Source organism: Hylobates moloch, unplaced genomic scaffold (genome assembly GCF_009828535.3).
Source record: "Hylobates moloch isolate HMO894 unplaced genomic scaffold, HMol_V3 SCAFFOLD_9, whole genome shotgun sequence".
NCBI classification, from domain to species: domain Eukaryota; kingdom Metazoa; phylum Chordata; class Mammalia; order Primates; family Hylobatidae; genus Hylobates; species Hylobates moloch.
The window spans coordinates 78,239,825-78,258,049 of record NW_026652284.1 but is presented as its reverse complement, the minus strand read 5'-3'; the positions used below and the strand labels follow the sequence as shown (position 1 = coordinate 78,258,049).

Sequence of the window (18,225 nt, the reverse complement as noted above, 5' to 3'; positions counted from 1 at the left end):
TTAAGCTACTTCTTCATGAATATTTTTCCTGCCCCCACTTCCTGCTCCCTACATGTGGCTGCAATCCAAAGCTCAGTCCTTCACTCTCTTCTCACTCCACACTTCACTATATACAGGAAATTATGATAATAGTAGGTGTTGTAATAATAACGCTAAGTTCTTAGAGTATATTGGGAACTTCACTCACTACCTTATTTAATTCCATAAAACTTTACAATGTATATATTACTATTTTACATTATGGGTGAGGAAAATAAGGCTCAGAAATTAAAGACTTAAAGAAATGTGCTTAGTGATACAGTCTGGATGTTTGTGCCCTCCAAATCTCACATTGAAATATGATCCCCCCGAGGTCAGGAGCTAGAGACCATCCTAGCTAACACGGTGAAATCCCGTCTCTACTAAAAATACAAAAAAATTAGCCGGGCGCAGTGGCAGGCGCCTGTAGTCCCAGCTACTCCGGAGGCTGAGGCAGGAGAATGGTGTGAACCCGGGAGGCGGAGCTTGCAGTGAGCCGAGATTGCGCCACTGCACTCCAGCCTGGGCGACAGAGCAAGACTCCATCTCAAAAAAAAAAAAAAAAGAAAAAGAAAAGAAATGTGATACCCCATGCTACAGGTGGACCCTGGTGGGAAGTATTGGATCACAGGGACGGATCCCCCATAAATGGCTTAGCACCACCCCCTAGGTGATGAGTGAGTTCTTGCTCAGTTAGTTCACGTGAGACCTAGTTGTTTAAAAGAGTGTGGCACCTCCCCACCCCCCAACTCTCATTCTTGCTCTTGTCCTGTGACATACTTGCTCCCCCTTTGGCTTTTGCCTTGATTGTAAACTTTCTGAGGCCCTCACCAGAAGCAGAGGCCAATGCCATGCTTCTTGTACAGCCTGCAGAACTGTGAGCCAATTAAACTCTTTCTTTTTAAAATATATTACCCAGTCTCAGGTACTCCTTTAGAGCAATGCAAGCAGCCTAACACAGAAAACTGGTACTGAGAGTGGAGTGTTGCTAGTAACACACTTGAAAGTATGGAAGCAGCTTTGGAACTGGGTAATGGGCAGAGGTCAGATGAGTTTGGAGGGCTTAGAAGAAGACAGGAAGATGAGGGAAAGTTTGGAACTTCTTAGAGACTTGTTAAGTGGTTGTGACTAAAATGCTGATAGATATGGACAGTAAAGGCCAGGCTGATGAGATCTCAGATAGAAATGAAGAATTTATTGGAAACTGGAGTAAAGGTCACCAATTTTATGCCTTAGCAAAGATCTTAGCTGCGTTGTGTTCATGCCCTAGGGATCTGTGGAAGTTTGAATTTAAGAGTGATGACCTAAGGTAGCTATCTGATGGAAGAAATTTCTAAACAGCAAAGCATTCAAGCCTATGATCAGATACTGGAGCAAAGAAATAAAGTTGGAACTTATATGTAAAAGGGAAGCAGAATGTACAAGTTTGGAAAATTTGCAGCCTAGCCATGTGGCAGAGAAAGAAAAAGCATTTTCAGGAGAGGAATACAAGCAGGCTGTGGAGCAACCACTTGCTAGAGAGATTAGCATAACTAAAAGGGAGCCAAGCGCAAATATCCAAGACATGGGAAAAAGGCCTCAAAGGCATTTCAGAGATCTTCTAGGCAGCACCCCCCTCCCCATCAAAGGCCCAGAGGCCTAGGGGAAAAAAATGATTTGGGGGGCTAGGTCCAGGGACTACTGCCCTGTGCAGCCTCAGCACACTGCTCCTCACATCCAGGCTGCTCCAGCTCCAGCCATGGCTCACAGGGCCACAGGTACAGCTTGGGCTGCTGCTCCAGAGAGTACAAGCCACCATAAATCTTAGTGGCTATGATGTGGTGTTAAGTCTGCAGGCATGAAAGAGGCTTGGCAGCTTCCCCCTAGACTTCACAGGATGTCTTGGAAAGCCTGGATGTCCAGGCAGAAGCCTGCTGCAGGGGTGAAGCCTCATAGAGAGACTCTACTAGGTCAGTGCCAAAGGGAAATGTAGGGTTGGAATTCTCATACAGAGTCCCTACTGGGGCACTGCCTAGTGAAGCTGTGGGAAGGGGGCCACTACCCTCCAGACCCGAGAATGGTAGAGCCACTGGCAGTTTGCAATCTTAGCATGCAAAAGCCGTGGGCACCCAACAACCTGTGAGGGCAGCCTTGAGGGCTATGCCCTGCAACCACAGGGGCGGAGCCAACCAAGGCCTTGGGGGCCCACCCCTTGCACCAGTGTGCCTTGGATGCAAGACATGGAGTCAAAGGAGATTGTTTTGGAGTTTTAAAATGTAATGACTGCCCTGCTGGGTTTCAAAATTGTATGGGCCTATTGCCCTTTGTTTTGGCCAATTTCTCCCTTTTGAAATGAGAATATTTATCCAGTGCCTATAACACCTTGTACCTTGGAAGTAAATAACTTTTTTTTTTTAATCTCATAGGCTCATAGGTGGAAGGAACTCATCTCCAGATGAGACTTCGGACTTTGGAGTTTGAGACTTTTGAGTTAAGGCTGGAACAAGTTAAGACTTTGGGGAACTATTGCAAAGGCATGATTGTATTTTGAAATGTGAGAAGGACATGAAATATGGGGGCCAGGAGTGGAATAATATGATTTGGATGCTTATTGCCTCCAAATCTGATGTTGAAATGTGATTCCCAATGTTGGAGGTGGGGCTTAGTGGGAGGTATTGGATCATAGCTGTGGATTCTTCATTAATGGCTTAGTGTCATCATCTTGGTGATGAGTGATTTCTCGCTCAGTTATTTCATGTGAGATTTGGTTGGTCTTAAAAGAGTGTGTCACGTCCCGCCACCTCTTGCTCCTGCTCTCATCATGTGACATGCCTGCTCCCCCTTCACCTTCTACCATGACTGGAAGTTTTCTGAGGCCCTCACCAGAAGCAGATGCTGGCGTCATGCTTCCTATACAGCCTGCAGAATCATGAGCCAATTAAACCTTTTCTTTTAGCTAATCTCAGGTATTCCTTTATAGCAATGCAAATGGCCTAACACACCTAGAAAGTAGCAGAGTTGGGATTTCAGCCCAGGTAGCACTGTTTTAAAGGTCTAGATGCCCTTAAAACAAACCAACCGACACATAAATATTTAAAATAGAAAATAACTGGAAATTAGGAAATAAACTATGCTGCTTCCTGACTGCAGCATTGATTCTACTCTCTCTGTCATGTTAATGCTGAGTTTTCTGCTTCCTCTTGACATGTCCTTGTGGTGTCTAACCTGAATTCAAAATTCACCTTGTCTATGACTACTAACTATCATCCTGACATTTATTTTTATTTTTTGAGACAAGGTCTTACTCTGTTGCCCAGGCTAGAGTGCCGCGGCACTATCATGGCTCACTATAGTCTCAACATCCTGGGCTCAAGCAATCCTCCCACCCCTCCCACCTCAGCCTCTTGAGTAGCTGGGACTTCTGGTGTGCACCACCATGCCCAGCTAATTTCTTGATTTTTTTGTAGATATAGGGTCTCGCTTTGTTGCCCAGGCCTGTCTAGAACTCCTGGTCTCAAGCAATCCTCCCACCTTGGCCTCACAAAGTCCTAGGTTTACAGGCATGAGCCACCACACTTGGCCTTATCTTTTTGAAAATCTATTCTGTCACTCTTCCATCAATCTTTTTGAAAATCTATTCCATCACTCTTCCATCACTGTTGCCATCACTCTCACAGTCATGGAAGCTCAAGATCATGGAGTCTTTTTTATTTTATTTTATTTATTTATTTATTTATTTATTTTGAGACAAGGTCTTGCTCTGTTGCCCAGGCTGGAGTACAGTGGTGTGAACATGAGTCTCTGCAGCCTTGATTGATCTCCTGGGCTCAAACAATCCTCCCACCGCAGCCTCCCAAGTAGGTGTGACCACCAGCATGTGCACCAACATGCTTGGCTAATATTTTTGTTTTGTTTTTGAGACAGAGTTTTGCTCTTGTTGCCCAGGCTAGAGTGCAATGGTGCGATCTCGGCACACTGCAACCTCTGCCTCCCAGGTTCAAGCGATTCTCCTGCCTCAGCCTCCGGAGTAGCTGGGACTACAGGTGACCACCACCACACCCAACTAATTTTGTATTTTTTTTAGTAGAGACAGAGTTTCATCATGTTGGCCAGGCTGGTCACAAACTCCTGACCTCAGGTGATCTGCCCGCCTCAGCCTCCCAAAGTGCTGGAATTATAGGCATAAGCCACTGCATCTGGCCATGTCCAGCTAATTTTTTTATTTTTTGGTAGAGATGGGGTCTCACTATGTCGCCCAGGTTAGTCTTAAACGCCTGGGCTCAAGCAATCCTCTTACTTTGGCCTCCCAAAGTACTAGGATTACAGACACGAGCCACAGTACCTGGCCTAGAGTCACTTTTGACTTCTCCTTGTTCCCTTTATGTACAGGACCTCCTTTCATTCCTTACTGTCTACCTCTCCTTTCCTACAGTCGCACTTCAAATCCTGGCTGGTTCCTGTCCTGTCTCACCTGATAACTGCTACAGTCTCCTATCTGGTCTTCCCACTTCTTGCCATCCTTCTCCTGGAATACACCCTGTAGTTCCCCATGAGGTTGAGTTTCCTAAAAATGAAGCTTTGCATTTGTCACCCAAATATAAGCCCTTCGGTGGCTCTTTTTCAGAGATAAAATCTAGGCTTTACGTCTGATTTTCAAAGCCCTGAACAATCCAGTTTCTTCTGCTGTCTTCAACTTCATCTCCTACTTCATGTATACAGGAATTATCTGCTGAACATAACAGTTTAAGTCAAATTGGACAGCCTCAACTAGGGTGATCATGTAATTTATCATCCAAACTGGAACCCCTTTCAAAGTGAAAAGATGTGCCATCAAGAAATGAGGCCAGCTGGGTAAGAAATGGGGTTGGTCGGGCGCAGTGGCTCATGTCTATAATCCCTGCATTTTAGGAGGCCGAGGCAGGTAGACTACTTGAGCTCAGGAGTTTAATACCTGCCTGGGCAACATAGCAAGACCCCATCTCTACCAAAAATACAAAAAATTAGCCAGACGTGTGGTATGCACCTGTGGTCCCAGCTACTTGGGAGTCTGAGGTGGGAGGATCATGTGAGCCTGGGGGACAGAGGTTGCAGTGAGCCGAGGTCACTCCAGCCTGGGTGACAGAGTGAGACCCTGTCTAAAAATAAAAAGAAATGGCATCAGGCGAGGTGGCTCACACCTGTAATCCCAACACTTTGGGAGGCCAAGGAAGGAGGATCACTTGAGCCCAGGAGATTGAGACCAGCCTAGACAATGTACGGAGACCCTGTCTCTACAAAAAATAAAATAGCTGGGCACAGTGGTGCACACATGTGGTCCCAGCTACTCAGGAGACTGAGGTGGGAGTATCGCTTGAGCCCAGGAGGTCGAGGCTGCAAAGCTGTGATTATGGCCTGGGCAACAGAGCAAGACTCAATCTCAAAAAAAAGAAAGAAAAAAAAAAGAATTGGGCCAAGAGGGCATAAACTGGGATTGTCCTGTATTAACTGGGAGGCATGATCACTCTGTTCTTAATGTTCCCTGGCCATCTACACACAGGCCACCCCAGATCAGCTACTAATGGAGTAGCTGATCTAAATTTCCTGCTCTAAGTCTGGTACCTGGAGTCTCCATCTTTGATAAGCACCTTCCGGCCCTCAGGTTAGGCCACCTGGTTAGCTTTCAGTTTGGCCTTTTCACTGTAACAGTCTCTCTCTGACCTACCAGCTCCCAGGAGCTGGCCGTGCCACTCCCAGGCCAGCCTTAGCCCTAATGCTTGAAGAGTATTGCCACCTCCACAGTCACTGCCCTTCATCTCTCCCCCTGCCTTGGACATTTGTCCAATTGCCACCCTTCCTTCCACACTCAGATCTTCCAGCCTAGCCATTAGGATGTCTCTCTCTGACCTTCTGCAGCCTCTATTTTCTCTATCATTTGCTTTGCACTCACCACAGCCCTATCAAGCAGCAACTAACCTTGTAGGATTTTGTTTGGAGTCCCTAAGAAAGGCTACTGGCAACAAAGGTCCTGCCTGCTTAATCATCTCACTCCCAGCCTCTAACAGATTGAGTGCTTGGTGAACCGCTGTAAAGGGCATTGGGGAAAAGGTGGTAGGGCTGGTGATGCTAGGATCATCTGACGGAAGAGACCTGGGTTGCAATGGGATGCAGTCTCTCCCATTTTCCCACTCTTCGGATTGGATCCCCACTGAGAAAATGCAGACATTCTTATATGCAATCAAGCAGCCGCAGAGAAATGCCCATCTCCAATAAACAGCACGCCAAAGCTCTCTGGCAATGACAGCACCTACCCTCTCATGCTTGTAGCTCTTCAATAAATGTCAAATCCCAAAAGTTACAGCAAAATCCTCAGAGATACAAAGGTTCTCTACTACACACGGACAAGCAGGTAATTATTTGGAAACACTCAGAGAAATGGGTTTTTCAGTGGCCTCCAGTTTCCCATGGGCCAAGGTGGGCTTCCTGCCCCATCTACTCCCTGTGACCAATGCAAGCCCTGTGTTCTACTGTCCCTCCCCTTGTCCTAATCAACCAATTACCCTCATCCTGTTTCCTGAAGCACCTCCACCAGCCTAACTCACAATGGCTCGATTTCCTCCTGACCAAACAGCACTCAAGAGTTTCTACCCATTTAACAAATAGTAGAGCGGAAAAAGCAGGTTATAAAACAAAATAGACAGTGTGACCTCATTTTGTTAAATCTTTACAAAATGTTTTTTGTTTGTTTGTTTGTTTGAGATGAGTCTCGCTCTGTCACCCAGGCTGGAGTGCAGTGGCACAATCTCGGCTCACTGCAAAATCTGCCTCCCAGGTTCAGGTGATTCTCCCTCCTCACCCTCCCAACTAGCTGAAAATACAGGGGCATGCTACCAGGCCCAGCTAATTTTTGTATTTTTAGTAGAGACCAGGTTTCGCCATATTGGCCAGGTTGGTCTCAAACTCCTGACCTCAAGTGATCTGCCCGCCTCGGCCTCCCATAGTGCTGGGATTACAGACGTGAGCCATTGCACCTGTCCAACAAAATGTTTTAAAGTAGATATTTATATGGAGAAAGTCTGGTAGAAAATACAATAACCTATTAATAGTGATTTTTCTCATCTGTTTAAGTTTTTCTATGAACGGGTATTACTTGCATAATAAAAATTAATGAAGCAAAAATTACCATGGGTATACATGTTGGCTTCTTTTTTGCTAGTGGTAGTGGGTGTGGAACCCTGCCACTCTATCATGGCCACCATGATTTTTCTTTAAGAAGAAAAACAACCCTAAGGCCCAGGAGACCAGCTGCATTTGTGGCCCTTTGATGAGAGTCAGAGGCAGAGGTTGCCTTCATTCCTATCAGTGTGTAAAAACAAACCCACAATACTCTCATCACTCACCTGCCAATTGCAGGCTACCACCTACACATTTGTTTTGTTGTTTTGTTTTGTTTTTGCCTTCCATATCCCTAGCTAAGAATTAAGGTGTGCTGGAAAATGCAAATTCTATGTGCAAAAAAAAAAAAAATAAGCATACCCTGTTTGTGAGAAGCAAAATAAAATAGGGTCCTGAAAACAATAGAACATGGAAGACAAAATGCAGGATTTAGCAGAAAATTTATATTCCAGTTTTGATGACAGTCAAGTTCTTTTCCTTCTAGATTTTCTGCCTTATAAGTATTCAGTTCAGTTTATGAAACACCTACTATCCACCAGGCACTGTTTGTTGGTATAAGGAGGAATGAGACCATGTTAAGTTGCAAAGGCTTTGTAGACAAACAGGGGGGATGTCTGCAGCATCAAGCACTGCCCTTGAGCCTCATTACCTGGGCTTGTGTTTGAGGGTTTGAGGCTACTGCTAGTTTCCTCTGACCACGCCGTCTGATTACGCTGAGCCCATATGGCTGGGCTCTTCCACTGGCAGTCACTTTGGCCTGTCACTGAGCTATAGGTGACATTAGGGAAGAAGGCTGCCTGTTGTCTTTGAGGTGTCACTCAGCAACCCACCCAAGTAAATTTCATGTAAAACACCTGAGCTATATATAAGTCAGGCCATTCCAAACATACCCTCCAAAGTTGAAGAAAATCCACCCGATCCTTTTCAAGAGATGCAGTAACACACAGTTATATTTGCATGGATTATCATAAGTGTTCCTTTTACTGGAGACCCAGAATGAGAAAATGCTGACCTCAGCCATAAATGAAGCCTTTAAAGTTCAAATTCTGCCTAACAACTACACCAAACAACTGAGCACTTTGTGGAAACCCAAAGGCGAGGAAACGAATATGTGGGAGGTACACGTGAGTCTCCCCTCCTCCTCACCATGCTTAACTTGTCCTTCCCCACCAAGCCCAGCTGGAGGGATACTCACCCACACACCTCTTCCCGTCCTCAGCCAGGGCGTAGCCACTGTAGCACTGGCAGACGAAGGAGCCTGGCACATTCACACAGAGCTGCTCACAGTCGTGGTCCTCCATGGCACACAGATCCTGGACTGAGGCAAGGTCACGCTGTTAGAACACAACATCAGGCACACCTGAGAACGCTCCCAGCCCAGGGTGAGGCAACAAGCAACTCCAGAGCCCTCACCAAAGTAACTTTTAAAAACATTATAAGGTTTGATACGTGATCATAGTAGAAAATTTGGAAAACATAAAAAAAAAAAAGGAAAATTCACCTGTAATCCCCCCATCTGTAATCCTACTACCCAGAGGCAACCACTGTTAACATTTTGGTGAGTTTTCTTTCCAGGTGAGTTTCTGCATGTATATAAAAACACATTTTTCAGCCAGGCGCAGTGGCTCACGCCTGTAATCCCAGCACTATGGGAGGCCGAGGTTGGCAGATCACTTGAGGTCAGGAGTTGGAGACCAGCCTGGCCAACATGGTGAAACCTCATCTCTACTAAAAATACAAAAATTAGCTGTGTGTGGTGGTGTGTGCTTGTAATCCCAGCTACTCAGGAGGCTGAGGCAGGAGAATCGCTTGAACTCGGGAGGCGGAGGTTGCAGTGAGCCGAGATCGTGCCATTGCACTCCAGCCTGGATGACAGAGCGAGTCTCTGTCTCAAAATAAATAAATAACATAAAAAAAAACACATTTTTCAAAGTTGGAATTACTCATCACCTCTATGAAATACATTAAATAATTTTTTAGACAGAATCTCGCTCTGTTGCTGGTATAAGAAGGAATGAGACAAAGCTCTTTGAAAACCCTCTTTGTGCTCTACATATTCATCTAGTAACAAACGAGGAAAACGGAGAAGCCAAAAGAGGTTAGGTAGAGGTAAAAAACATTACCTGGGAGAGATAGATACATGTCTATTCGTGGTCTTATTTTGGTCAAATATTTATTACATGTCCACAAAGTGCTAAGCTCTGGCTGTTTATTCACATGCAATGTAGGAACGGACTTACAGTATGTATCTACTGCAACAGAACTAAGAATATGTTGGTGGATGAAAAGATTAAAAGCATCTTCCATCCATCACTGACTCAGTCTCTAACACTATTTCCCAGCAAGGAGAACAGCTTGGATACCATGAAACAGCTAGCTGTACCAGTGATTTTACCATTAAAACTGGAGATAATCAGAGAGCATTAAAGGGGTTGAATATATTAAAGAGAATTTTCTCTGCTTAAAAGCTATCACTGGCCGGGCGCGGTAGCTCACACCTGTAATCCCAACACTTTGGGAGGCCAAGGCGGGCAGATCATCTGAGGTCAGAAGTTCGAGACCAGCCTGACCAACATGGTGAGACCCCGTCTCTCCTAAAAGTACAAAAATTAGCTTGGCGTGGTGGCACACGCCTGTAATCCCAGGTACTCGGAAGGTGGGAGGCTGAGGCAGGAGAATGGCTTGAACCCGGGAGATGGAGGTTGCAGTGAGCCAAAATCGCACCATTGCACTCCAGCCTGGGTGACAGAACAAGACTCTGTCTCGAAAAAAAAAAAAAAAAGCTATCACTACTACAACAGGTATGATTTTAAAAAACTTAATTACCTAGAAAGCTTGATTAATTCCTGAATCCAATGGCTACATTTTCATATCATCTTCTAGACCTTTGAGTTTCACAGTTTATTATGCTTTTACGTAAATATGAAATATCAAATTGATTTTTAAAAAGATAAAAGCTGATTTGATTCAACATTTCTATTAAATGCATTAAACAATTTTAAACATTAAAACTTACATCATCGCATTTTAAAAACGCTTAGGTCTAAGATTCTACAAATAAGAATCCTGGTTTTAAACTCCTAAAAGAAGTTTCACTCCCAAATCAATAAAGTAGATGAAAAAAAAAAAAGGCCTTATAGACACAAATTCTTTTACCTCTCACCAGTATGTTTATATCTTAAATTTCCAGTTGGGAACTCCAACCAGAAAGTCCAATGTAGATTTCCAGTGGATTCAGATGTAAGGAAAACACCCATAACCAGAAGAAAACTTCAGCTAATACAAAAATCGTAGTGAGTAATCAAAGAATGACAAAACCTAAATGAGCCAGGCCAGAGATACAAGAAATGTCTGACTCATACGATATTCATTCATTTACTCAATAAATACGTGTTGAGCACATACTATGTCCAGGGCATTGGCGGTATCATGGTGAACAAAACAGACAAGGGGTTTCTGCTGTCACGCAGCTTGTATTCTACCACGAGTTAACAACATGAAGCTTTAGGAAGAGTATTTTTGGCCAAAAGAACAGTGAATGCAAAGGTCCTGAAGAACAAACTGACCCTATTTGAGGAACAGAAAGGCCAGAGTGGCTGTTAGATGCCACCTAAATAACTAACATGCGAGGTAGGACATGATAAAAATCCCTAAGAGAAGTGCCAAGAAAACTATGGGAGTTCAGAACTGGGACAGATTACTGCAAGTCTAGTGAGGACTGGGAAAGGCTGGCAGGTATGGAGAAAGAGAAACGGCACTCCAAGCTTGGGACGTGTGAGTAAACAGAAGAGGGAAGCAGGAGAGGCGTGGCAGCTGAATTCTGCTCTGGAAATTCCAGGGGAATTAGCAGAAGAGAGGATGGGAAAGACCATTGACACCAGAGGCAGAGGGATCTCCGCACACAGGCTGAGTAGGCTGAACTCTAATCAGCGGGCAAAGGGGACCACTCAAGGGAAAAACCTTAAAAAGGCAGACCAGCAATTTCACCGACGCTGTGCTTTGGAAGGATAAGTCTGGCAGCACCACAGATCCTCTCAGGTCTGGGAGAATTTAAGGACCTCTAGCAAATTTCAATGAAAAGCATTGCTTTCTTGGGAACAGCAGTCGGTTTCTGAGTTCCGGGCTGAAGTAGCTTTAGGTTGCCTGAATGGTGATGAGAAAATTAACCTCTTGCTATGAGGACCTTTAAACATTCTTTAAACTTTTGGCCTCACTCATCGGCTGTCAGCCCACTCCTGCACTTTTCCCTTCTGGCGTGAATCATAATGTTAACTCCGTATGTGTTTATGGAGCGATGGATGTACTGTGTCTCTCTTACTAGACTCTAAGCTCCCTAAGTGGGTGGGCAGTGTCCCTGCATGAAGTCCTGACGGCTGGGAGGTGACGCTCCAGCATGCTGGAACCAGCTCTGGAAGGGTGGCAGCAGCTTCTCCACCTGGGTCCTCCCAATCTCTACTGCAGATGCTGCCTTGCCCCTATCAGGGGTCTGGCAGGAACCCTACCTATCATGGTTACCAAGTAGTGGCGTGAATACAGGTGATTTTTCATTCTTTTATTTATAATTATCTGATTTCAAATTTTCTAACAGGAACTTTTATAATAATGGAGGAAGACAAAAAAATTAACCTGTTACAAAAGAACCCTTTTGAAAGCACCATTTCAAAAGCAATGAACCAGGACCTTGAAGGAACAATCTTTTTTTCTAAAAGGCTTCCCTGCACAGGGTAGGTAGAGAAAGGCAAGGATATGCTTGTTCCTTTCAGGACGGGCTGGGATATCCATAGAAGAGTCTGTGAGTAACTGCAAGCTCCCATCTATAGAAGCAGCAGGGACCTTTGAAAATCTTGATGCCAAAGTACTCCCCACCACAATTAAATCAGACTGAGAGGGGGTGGGATTTGGGCAGTGGTGTTTGTCAAAGCTCCCAGGTAGCCCCACTGTGCAGCCAGGCTGAATGTCATTGAACCTAACAGATAAAAGGTCCCCACAATCCTCCATGGGGAAAGTGCCCAGATCCAGGAGTCAGTCTCCCCCTTTAATGACTGAGACCCTAAGGTTCAGCTTTCCTCTTATAAACAAATCTGAGTGATTGTCACCCTTGCTCCCCTCTCCAAGAGGCTAAAAGAACCCCAAACACCTATGTGCAGGTACAAGATTACTGCTCACATCCCAGAACTGTCCCACAAACAGCAAGCTTGCCAGTTGGCTTCACGCGGATTGTCCTTTCTTACTGTTTTTAGAATTGTTGGGGATTTATGGCCACGAGCGATTTGTACCGACCCAAGGGAAACCATTCAGGGATTAATCTAATTAAACAAAGACAAAGGAATAAATACAGACTGGGTTCTGACAAAACAACTTTGCTGTTTTTCTGGCAGTGGCCATTTCCTTTTGAAACAAATACAGATGTTTTTGGATGATTCCTTATACTTTTGAAAAACAGCCCTTCTTTCTCTCTGAGGCCAGGAGGATTTCACTGAAGGATGAGAAGCACTGTGTCCAGAGCTCCCCCTGCCCCAGCACAGCCTTCCACCTTCTCCACCTGGTGACCCCCATGAATGGCTCACGACCCCAGTCAAATGTCACCTCCTGTGGGAAGCCTGCTTCAAGTTGGCTGGACCTAAGGCTTCTTCCCCTGGGCCCCCACAGCACTATAGACATGGCTCTGCTCTAGCATTTCGGCACTGATCCCATGGTATTGGAAGGACTTGATCACGGCTGTCTGCCCCATTATAAGCGGGTCAGTTTTGACTCTCCAGAGCCTAGCACATGTATTTGGTCTCCATAAGAGTTCATTTGCTGAATGAACAATGAAAAAGGACCAGATGCCCTGCCTCCCAGGAGGAATGGCCCTAAAGTCCTAAGAATACCTTCCTCCATTAGATGTGGGGTCCTCAGAAGATGACTGAGATGGGAACAAAATTCTCTCCAAGTCTCTCTGCCTCTCCTCATCCCCAGCAAGAGGTATTCACACACCAGAAGAGGGCTCAGAGTGAGGTAGGAGGCAGGACTCAACTCCAGAGGCAGGGCTTGGACACAGGAGCAAATTGAGGACTAGCAAAAACAGGGCTGGGGCAGAAGCAGCTTTCCATAAGACATGCCCACCAGTGTGACATGTCAGTTTACCATTGCCATGGCAACACCTGGGAGTTACCACCCCCTCCGTGTCAATGACCTGACAACCCAAGAGCTACTATCCCTTCCCTAGAAATTCCTGCATAAACTGCCTCTTAATCTGCATGCAGTTAAAAGTGGGTATAGGCCACTGGGATCACACCTGTAATCCCAGCATTTTCGGAGACCGAGGCAGGTGGATCACGTGAGGTCAAGAGTTCAAGACCAGCCTGGCCAACATGGTGAAACCCTATCTCTACTAAAAATACAAAATTAGCCAGGTGTGGTGGCAGGTGCTTGTAATCCCAGTTACTTGGGAGGCTGAGGCAGGAGAATCACTTGAACCTGGGAGGCAGAGGTTGCAGTGAGCTGAGACTGTGCCACTGCACTCCAGCCTGGGCAACTCCATCTCAAAAAAAAAAAAAAAGTGGGTATAAATATGACTGTAAAACTGCCCTGAGCTACTACCTACTCTCTGCCTATAAGGATAGCCCTGCTCTGCAGGAGCAGTCACGGAGGCGTAACACTGCCAGGGCTGTAACACTGTCTCTTCAATAAAGCTGTTTACTTCTACCTCTGCTTGCCCTTGAATTCTTTCCTGGACAAAACCAAGAACCCTCATGGCCTAAGCCCCACTTTGGGGCTCACTTGTCCTGTATCAAGAGCACAATGACATCTCAGATCCAGCCCCCAGCTATGGACACCAGAAAAGCTGTCATGACAGTTAGGGAACCTGTGTGCCCTGCTATCCACTGCATCCTGGTATCTAGCACAGTGCCTGGCACATTGTCCTTGCTCAACAAGTACTTGTTGAATAGATGAACGAACTCTCATACTCATGTGACACAAGCACAGGGTTGTCAGATGTTCCTAACTCATTTCTCTTACCTACTCTTGTAAGCTCTGTGAAGGACAGGGCCATCTCTCTAAGACTTGGTGTTCCTTACAGTGCCTGTATAATGCCATGCACTTCACATAGTCAGTGCTTAGTAGCCATCTATTGTTGACTTGACAGCCTCCCTTGCTGGGCAGCCTAGAGCACTGTCTCAATTAATAAATGTCACCGGGCAGAAATGGGACCGCTGGGGATGATTCTGAAGTATTCTTTAATTTCTCTTTAGCAAAGATGAATTTTTAGAATAGCTAACTTTTACCCTGGGGTCGAAGATGGGAACAGAAACTTGAAAGTCATGGGGTTCCTCCCTCTCCTGTACCCCTCAGACCCAGTCAATCCTGGATTTACTTCTCTTCATCTCCCCTGCCACCATGGAGCCACCATCATCTCTTGGCTGAACAGCCATGGCAACCTCTTAACTGGTTTTCCTGTATTCATCCCAGCCTAGCATTCTCCTGTAGCCAGAATAATCTGCTCCTGCCTCTCTTCTGCTTAAAACCCTAATGGCTTATCACTGCTTTAGGATGAAGTCCAAAAACTCTAATGTGATGGTCAAGGGGGCTACAAGACGCACCCCTTCACCTCTCCAGTCTTGTCTCAAGCCTCCTCTTATTTTCTCTGCTCCATTTACACGGCCTTCTCCATTTTCAAATCAAGCTTCTTCATGTCCTGGGACCTTTGCAAAGGTCATTCCTTCTGCCTAGAATGCTCAAGCCTCTTTCTCACCTCCATTCCCCTACCTAACTCTCATACCTCCTTTAGGACTCACCTGAAAGGCTGCTTTCTCAGGAAGCTCTGACCTACCACTAGGGGTAAAGTCCTCCCTTAGAGTTTCCATTTGTAATCCTCATCACAATTATAATTTAATGCTTAATTTGCAACTAATTATTTCATGTCTATTTCACCTGCCACATAGGGCAGCCACAGTGCTTGTCTTGCTCAGCACGCTAGTTCAAATATCTAGCATCTGACATGTGGCCAATTTTAAAAGGATTTGTGGATGACTGAATTAATAAATCTATTCAATGATGAAATGGTTCAGAGTGCTGGGAAAACAACAGTGAATCAGTGGACAACAACAGAAAAATTCCTACCCTTACAGAGCTGATGGTCCAGTGAGGGGCCAGTCATGTGCTAGAGGCAGCTCGTACTGACTCACACAATGATGTGCATCTCTTCCCACAGCTGCATTCAAAGAGGCCAAGTTGGTAGCTTGAAATGTCCATGGTGGGAGTATTTACACCATGGAAATTGGCAGACACTACAAATCAGAGCTTTTGTCTCCTGGAGACCTGATTGTTAAACATTTAGCAGCACATCCCTGACAGAAGATTGATAGTAAACAAAGCAAATAGGTAAAAATCTGTGAACGTTGTAAGCAGGAAAGGGGAGTTGAGAGTGGTGAGAGAGCAGGCTTCCATTTTTAACAGTGTGAACTGAAAAGATGATTTTGACCTTCTCCAAATTTTTATTTGGACCTGAAAGAGGTGATATGAAAAATGATGAAGGGAGCCACCACTGGGGGAGGACAGGATGTCAGTTACGTCTCCTCAGAAAGGGTAGGGGTGAGGCAGGCAGGTGAAAAGAATATCGACTTTGGAGCCAGACTTGGCCCCAGCTGGGTGATGACTTCAAGTAAGGGACTTTCGAGAGATTCAGTTTTCATAAAGAGGTTAAATATCTTATTTGTAGGGTTGAGTGAGATAATCTAGATGGGCAAAGCATCTGTCTCACAGAAGATATTTTTATTTTATTTATTTTTAATTTTTTTGAGACAAGGTCTGGCTCTGTTACCCAGGCTAGAGTGCAATGGCACAATCTAGGCTCACTGCAACCTCTGGTTCCCGAGCTCAAGCAATCCTTCCACCTCAGCCTCCCGAGTAGCTGGGACTAAAGGTACGTACCACCATACCCAGCTAACTTTTTTTTTTTTTTTTTTGGTGAGACGGAGATTTACTCTTGTTGCCCAGGCTGGAGTGCAATGGCACTATCTCGGCTCACCACATCTTCCGCCTCCTAGGTTCAAGCAATTCTCATGCCTCAGCCTCCCGAGTAGCTGGGATTACAGGCATGTGCCACCATGCCCGGCTAATTTTGTATTTTAAGTAGAGACGGGGTTTCACCGTGTTGCCCAGGCTGATCTCGAACTCCTGACCTAAGGTAATCCGCCCGCCTCGGCCTCCCAAAGTGCTGGGATTACAGGCGTGAGCCACCGCGCCCAGTAAAATACCAGCTAACTTTTGTATTATTTGTAGAGACAGGGTTTCACCATATTGGACAGGCTGGTCTTGAACTCATGAGCTCAAGCGATCTACCCGCCTTGGCCTCCCAAAGTGCAGGGCTGACAGTAAGTATTCAACAAATGTTAGCATCCTTCTCCTTTCCTAAATCAAGGGGGAAAAGTGTCAGTGGCGCATACCTATTTAAGCATGGGAGAAAGGTGAACTTCAACCAAATTTTGCTCACATCCCAATTCTAATTAGTTTCACTTTATTGGGTACCTATAAAAGCTGCAAACATGGGCCAGCACGGTGACTCACACCTATAATCCCAGCACTTTGGGAGGCCAAGGCAGGAGGATGAAGACCAGCCTGGGCAACAGAACGACATCTTGTCCCTACAGAAAGTTAAAAAATTAGCCAGGCACAGTGGCACATGCCTGTAGTCCCAGCTACTAGGGAGGCTGAGGTAGGAAGATCGTTTCAGTCAGGGAGTTCCAGGTTACAGTGAGCTATGATTGTGCCACTGCACTCCAGCCTGGGAGACAGAGCGAGATCCTGCTTCAAAAAAAAAAAAAAAAAAAACCCTACAAACATGAATATTAGATCCTAACGTTCTAAAATGTACCTCTGGCCAAGTTTGGTTTTTGAGTTCTATGCTAAATTGAAGTGATACAGCAAAGTAGGTAATTTGGAATTTCATAACAAAAAGACCTGACCAAATCTGAGATATGCCTTGCCAGGGGGCAACCATTAGCGTGTATCTGACAGTCAGCAAAATCTGCTTGCTTCTTTCAGTGCCTGGAGAATTTTAAGAGGGATAACTCAGTCTTCCCAGGTGAAACTAATTAGTGAAGATTTGCTGCCAAGAGCCCCAAAGCTATGTTCAAACCCAACCACAGTTTCCCCAGAGGCTCCCATGCACCCTAGATTAAGTGCCTTCCTTCAGAATCCCTGGCGCCTGCATCTCAGTCCAGAGAACTTGGAAACTTTCATCTGCTTACACCAGAAGGAGGGAGAACTGAGGAGGGAGCACGGAGCACGGGGCGAAGGCTGTGGCCATCATCCAGGGCTAAATCAAAGGGTTTTCACCAACGTTTCAGAATTTTAGACAAGCTGCACTGCACGCTGTTGACACCCATGACAGTTTAATCTCGTCTTTGGAGTTAAAGTAAATGAACACCTTTAGCAGACACCCTCTACTTTTTATAGCTCTTGCTGTTATTTAACCTGAGATGTAGAAATCAGAAATTGTTTATCACAGCAAGAGAGAAGGAGAAATGGGTTATTAGGGCTGCCATTTCACTCAACTGGGTAAACGATGGGGTCTCTGCCCACTCCCACAGGAAAGCTTGCTATGAGTTAGGGCTCCACAAATGCAGGCAAAACCCAAGCTTGCATTTTCGAGACCGTGCCCTCTCTTTCATCACGTCTGAAAGCACTAATCTTATTTTGACAACTGCAGTTTGGATTTAAAGTCTTCCAATGGTAAATGAGTCATCAGCCTTGTGCTTCTACACTGAAAGAAACAAAACAAACCCAATGTCACTGAGAAAAACTATCCTTTCAGGCAAACTCCAGCTGTGCCTAGTCTCCTCCTTTCCCGCAGCAGTTGAATTTTTTTTCAATCAATTCTCCTGTTCACTAACAAGATTTTAGTTTTCCTTGGGGAAGGGAAAAGGAGGAAGGGGGGAATCTCTGAAACAAAGTTTTAAAATACAGTTAAATCTGAGTGAATGAGGTTGACAAAAATAATAAATAAACAAACAAGAATAATGTCCTACTCCTGTAGAGTGGTTTTCAATTTCCAAATCAATTTTGACAACAAATGTTGTCACATTATGTTCT

The 18,225-nt window shown here is 45.2% G+C and overlaps 1 protein-coding gene across 4 annotated transcripts in view; it reads right to left on the bottom strand.

Moving 5' to 3' along the window:
• Positions 1–18,225, bottom strand: part of MATN2 (matrilin 2) — a 185,138-nt gene that overhangs the window by 77,602 nt on the left and 89,311 nt on the right. For all 4 annotated transcript variants that reach the window (XM_032760107.2, XM_032760106.2, XM_058444041.1 and 1 more), the window contains exon 5: positions 8,345–8,467. In XM_032760107.2, coding sequence (XP_032615998.1) covers positions 8,345–8,467 — 123 coding nt within the window. The remainder of the gene's footprint in view (positions 1–8,344; positions 8,468–18,225) is intronic.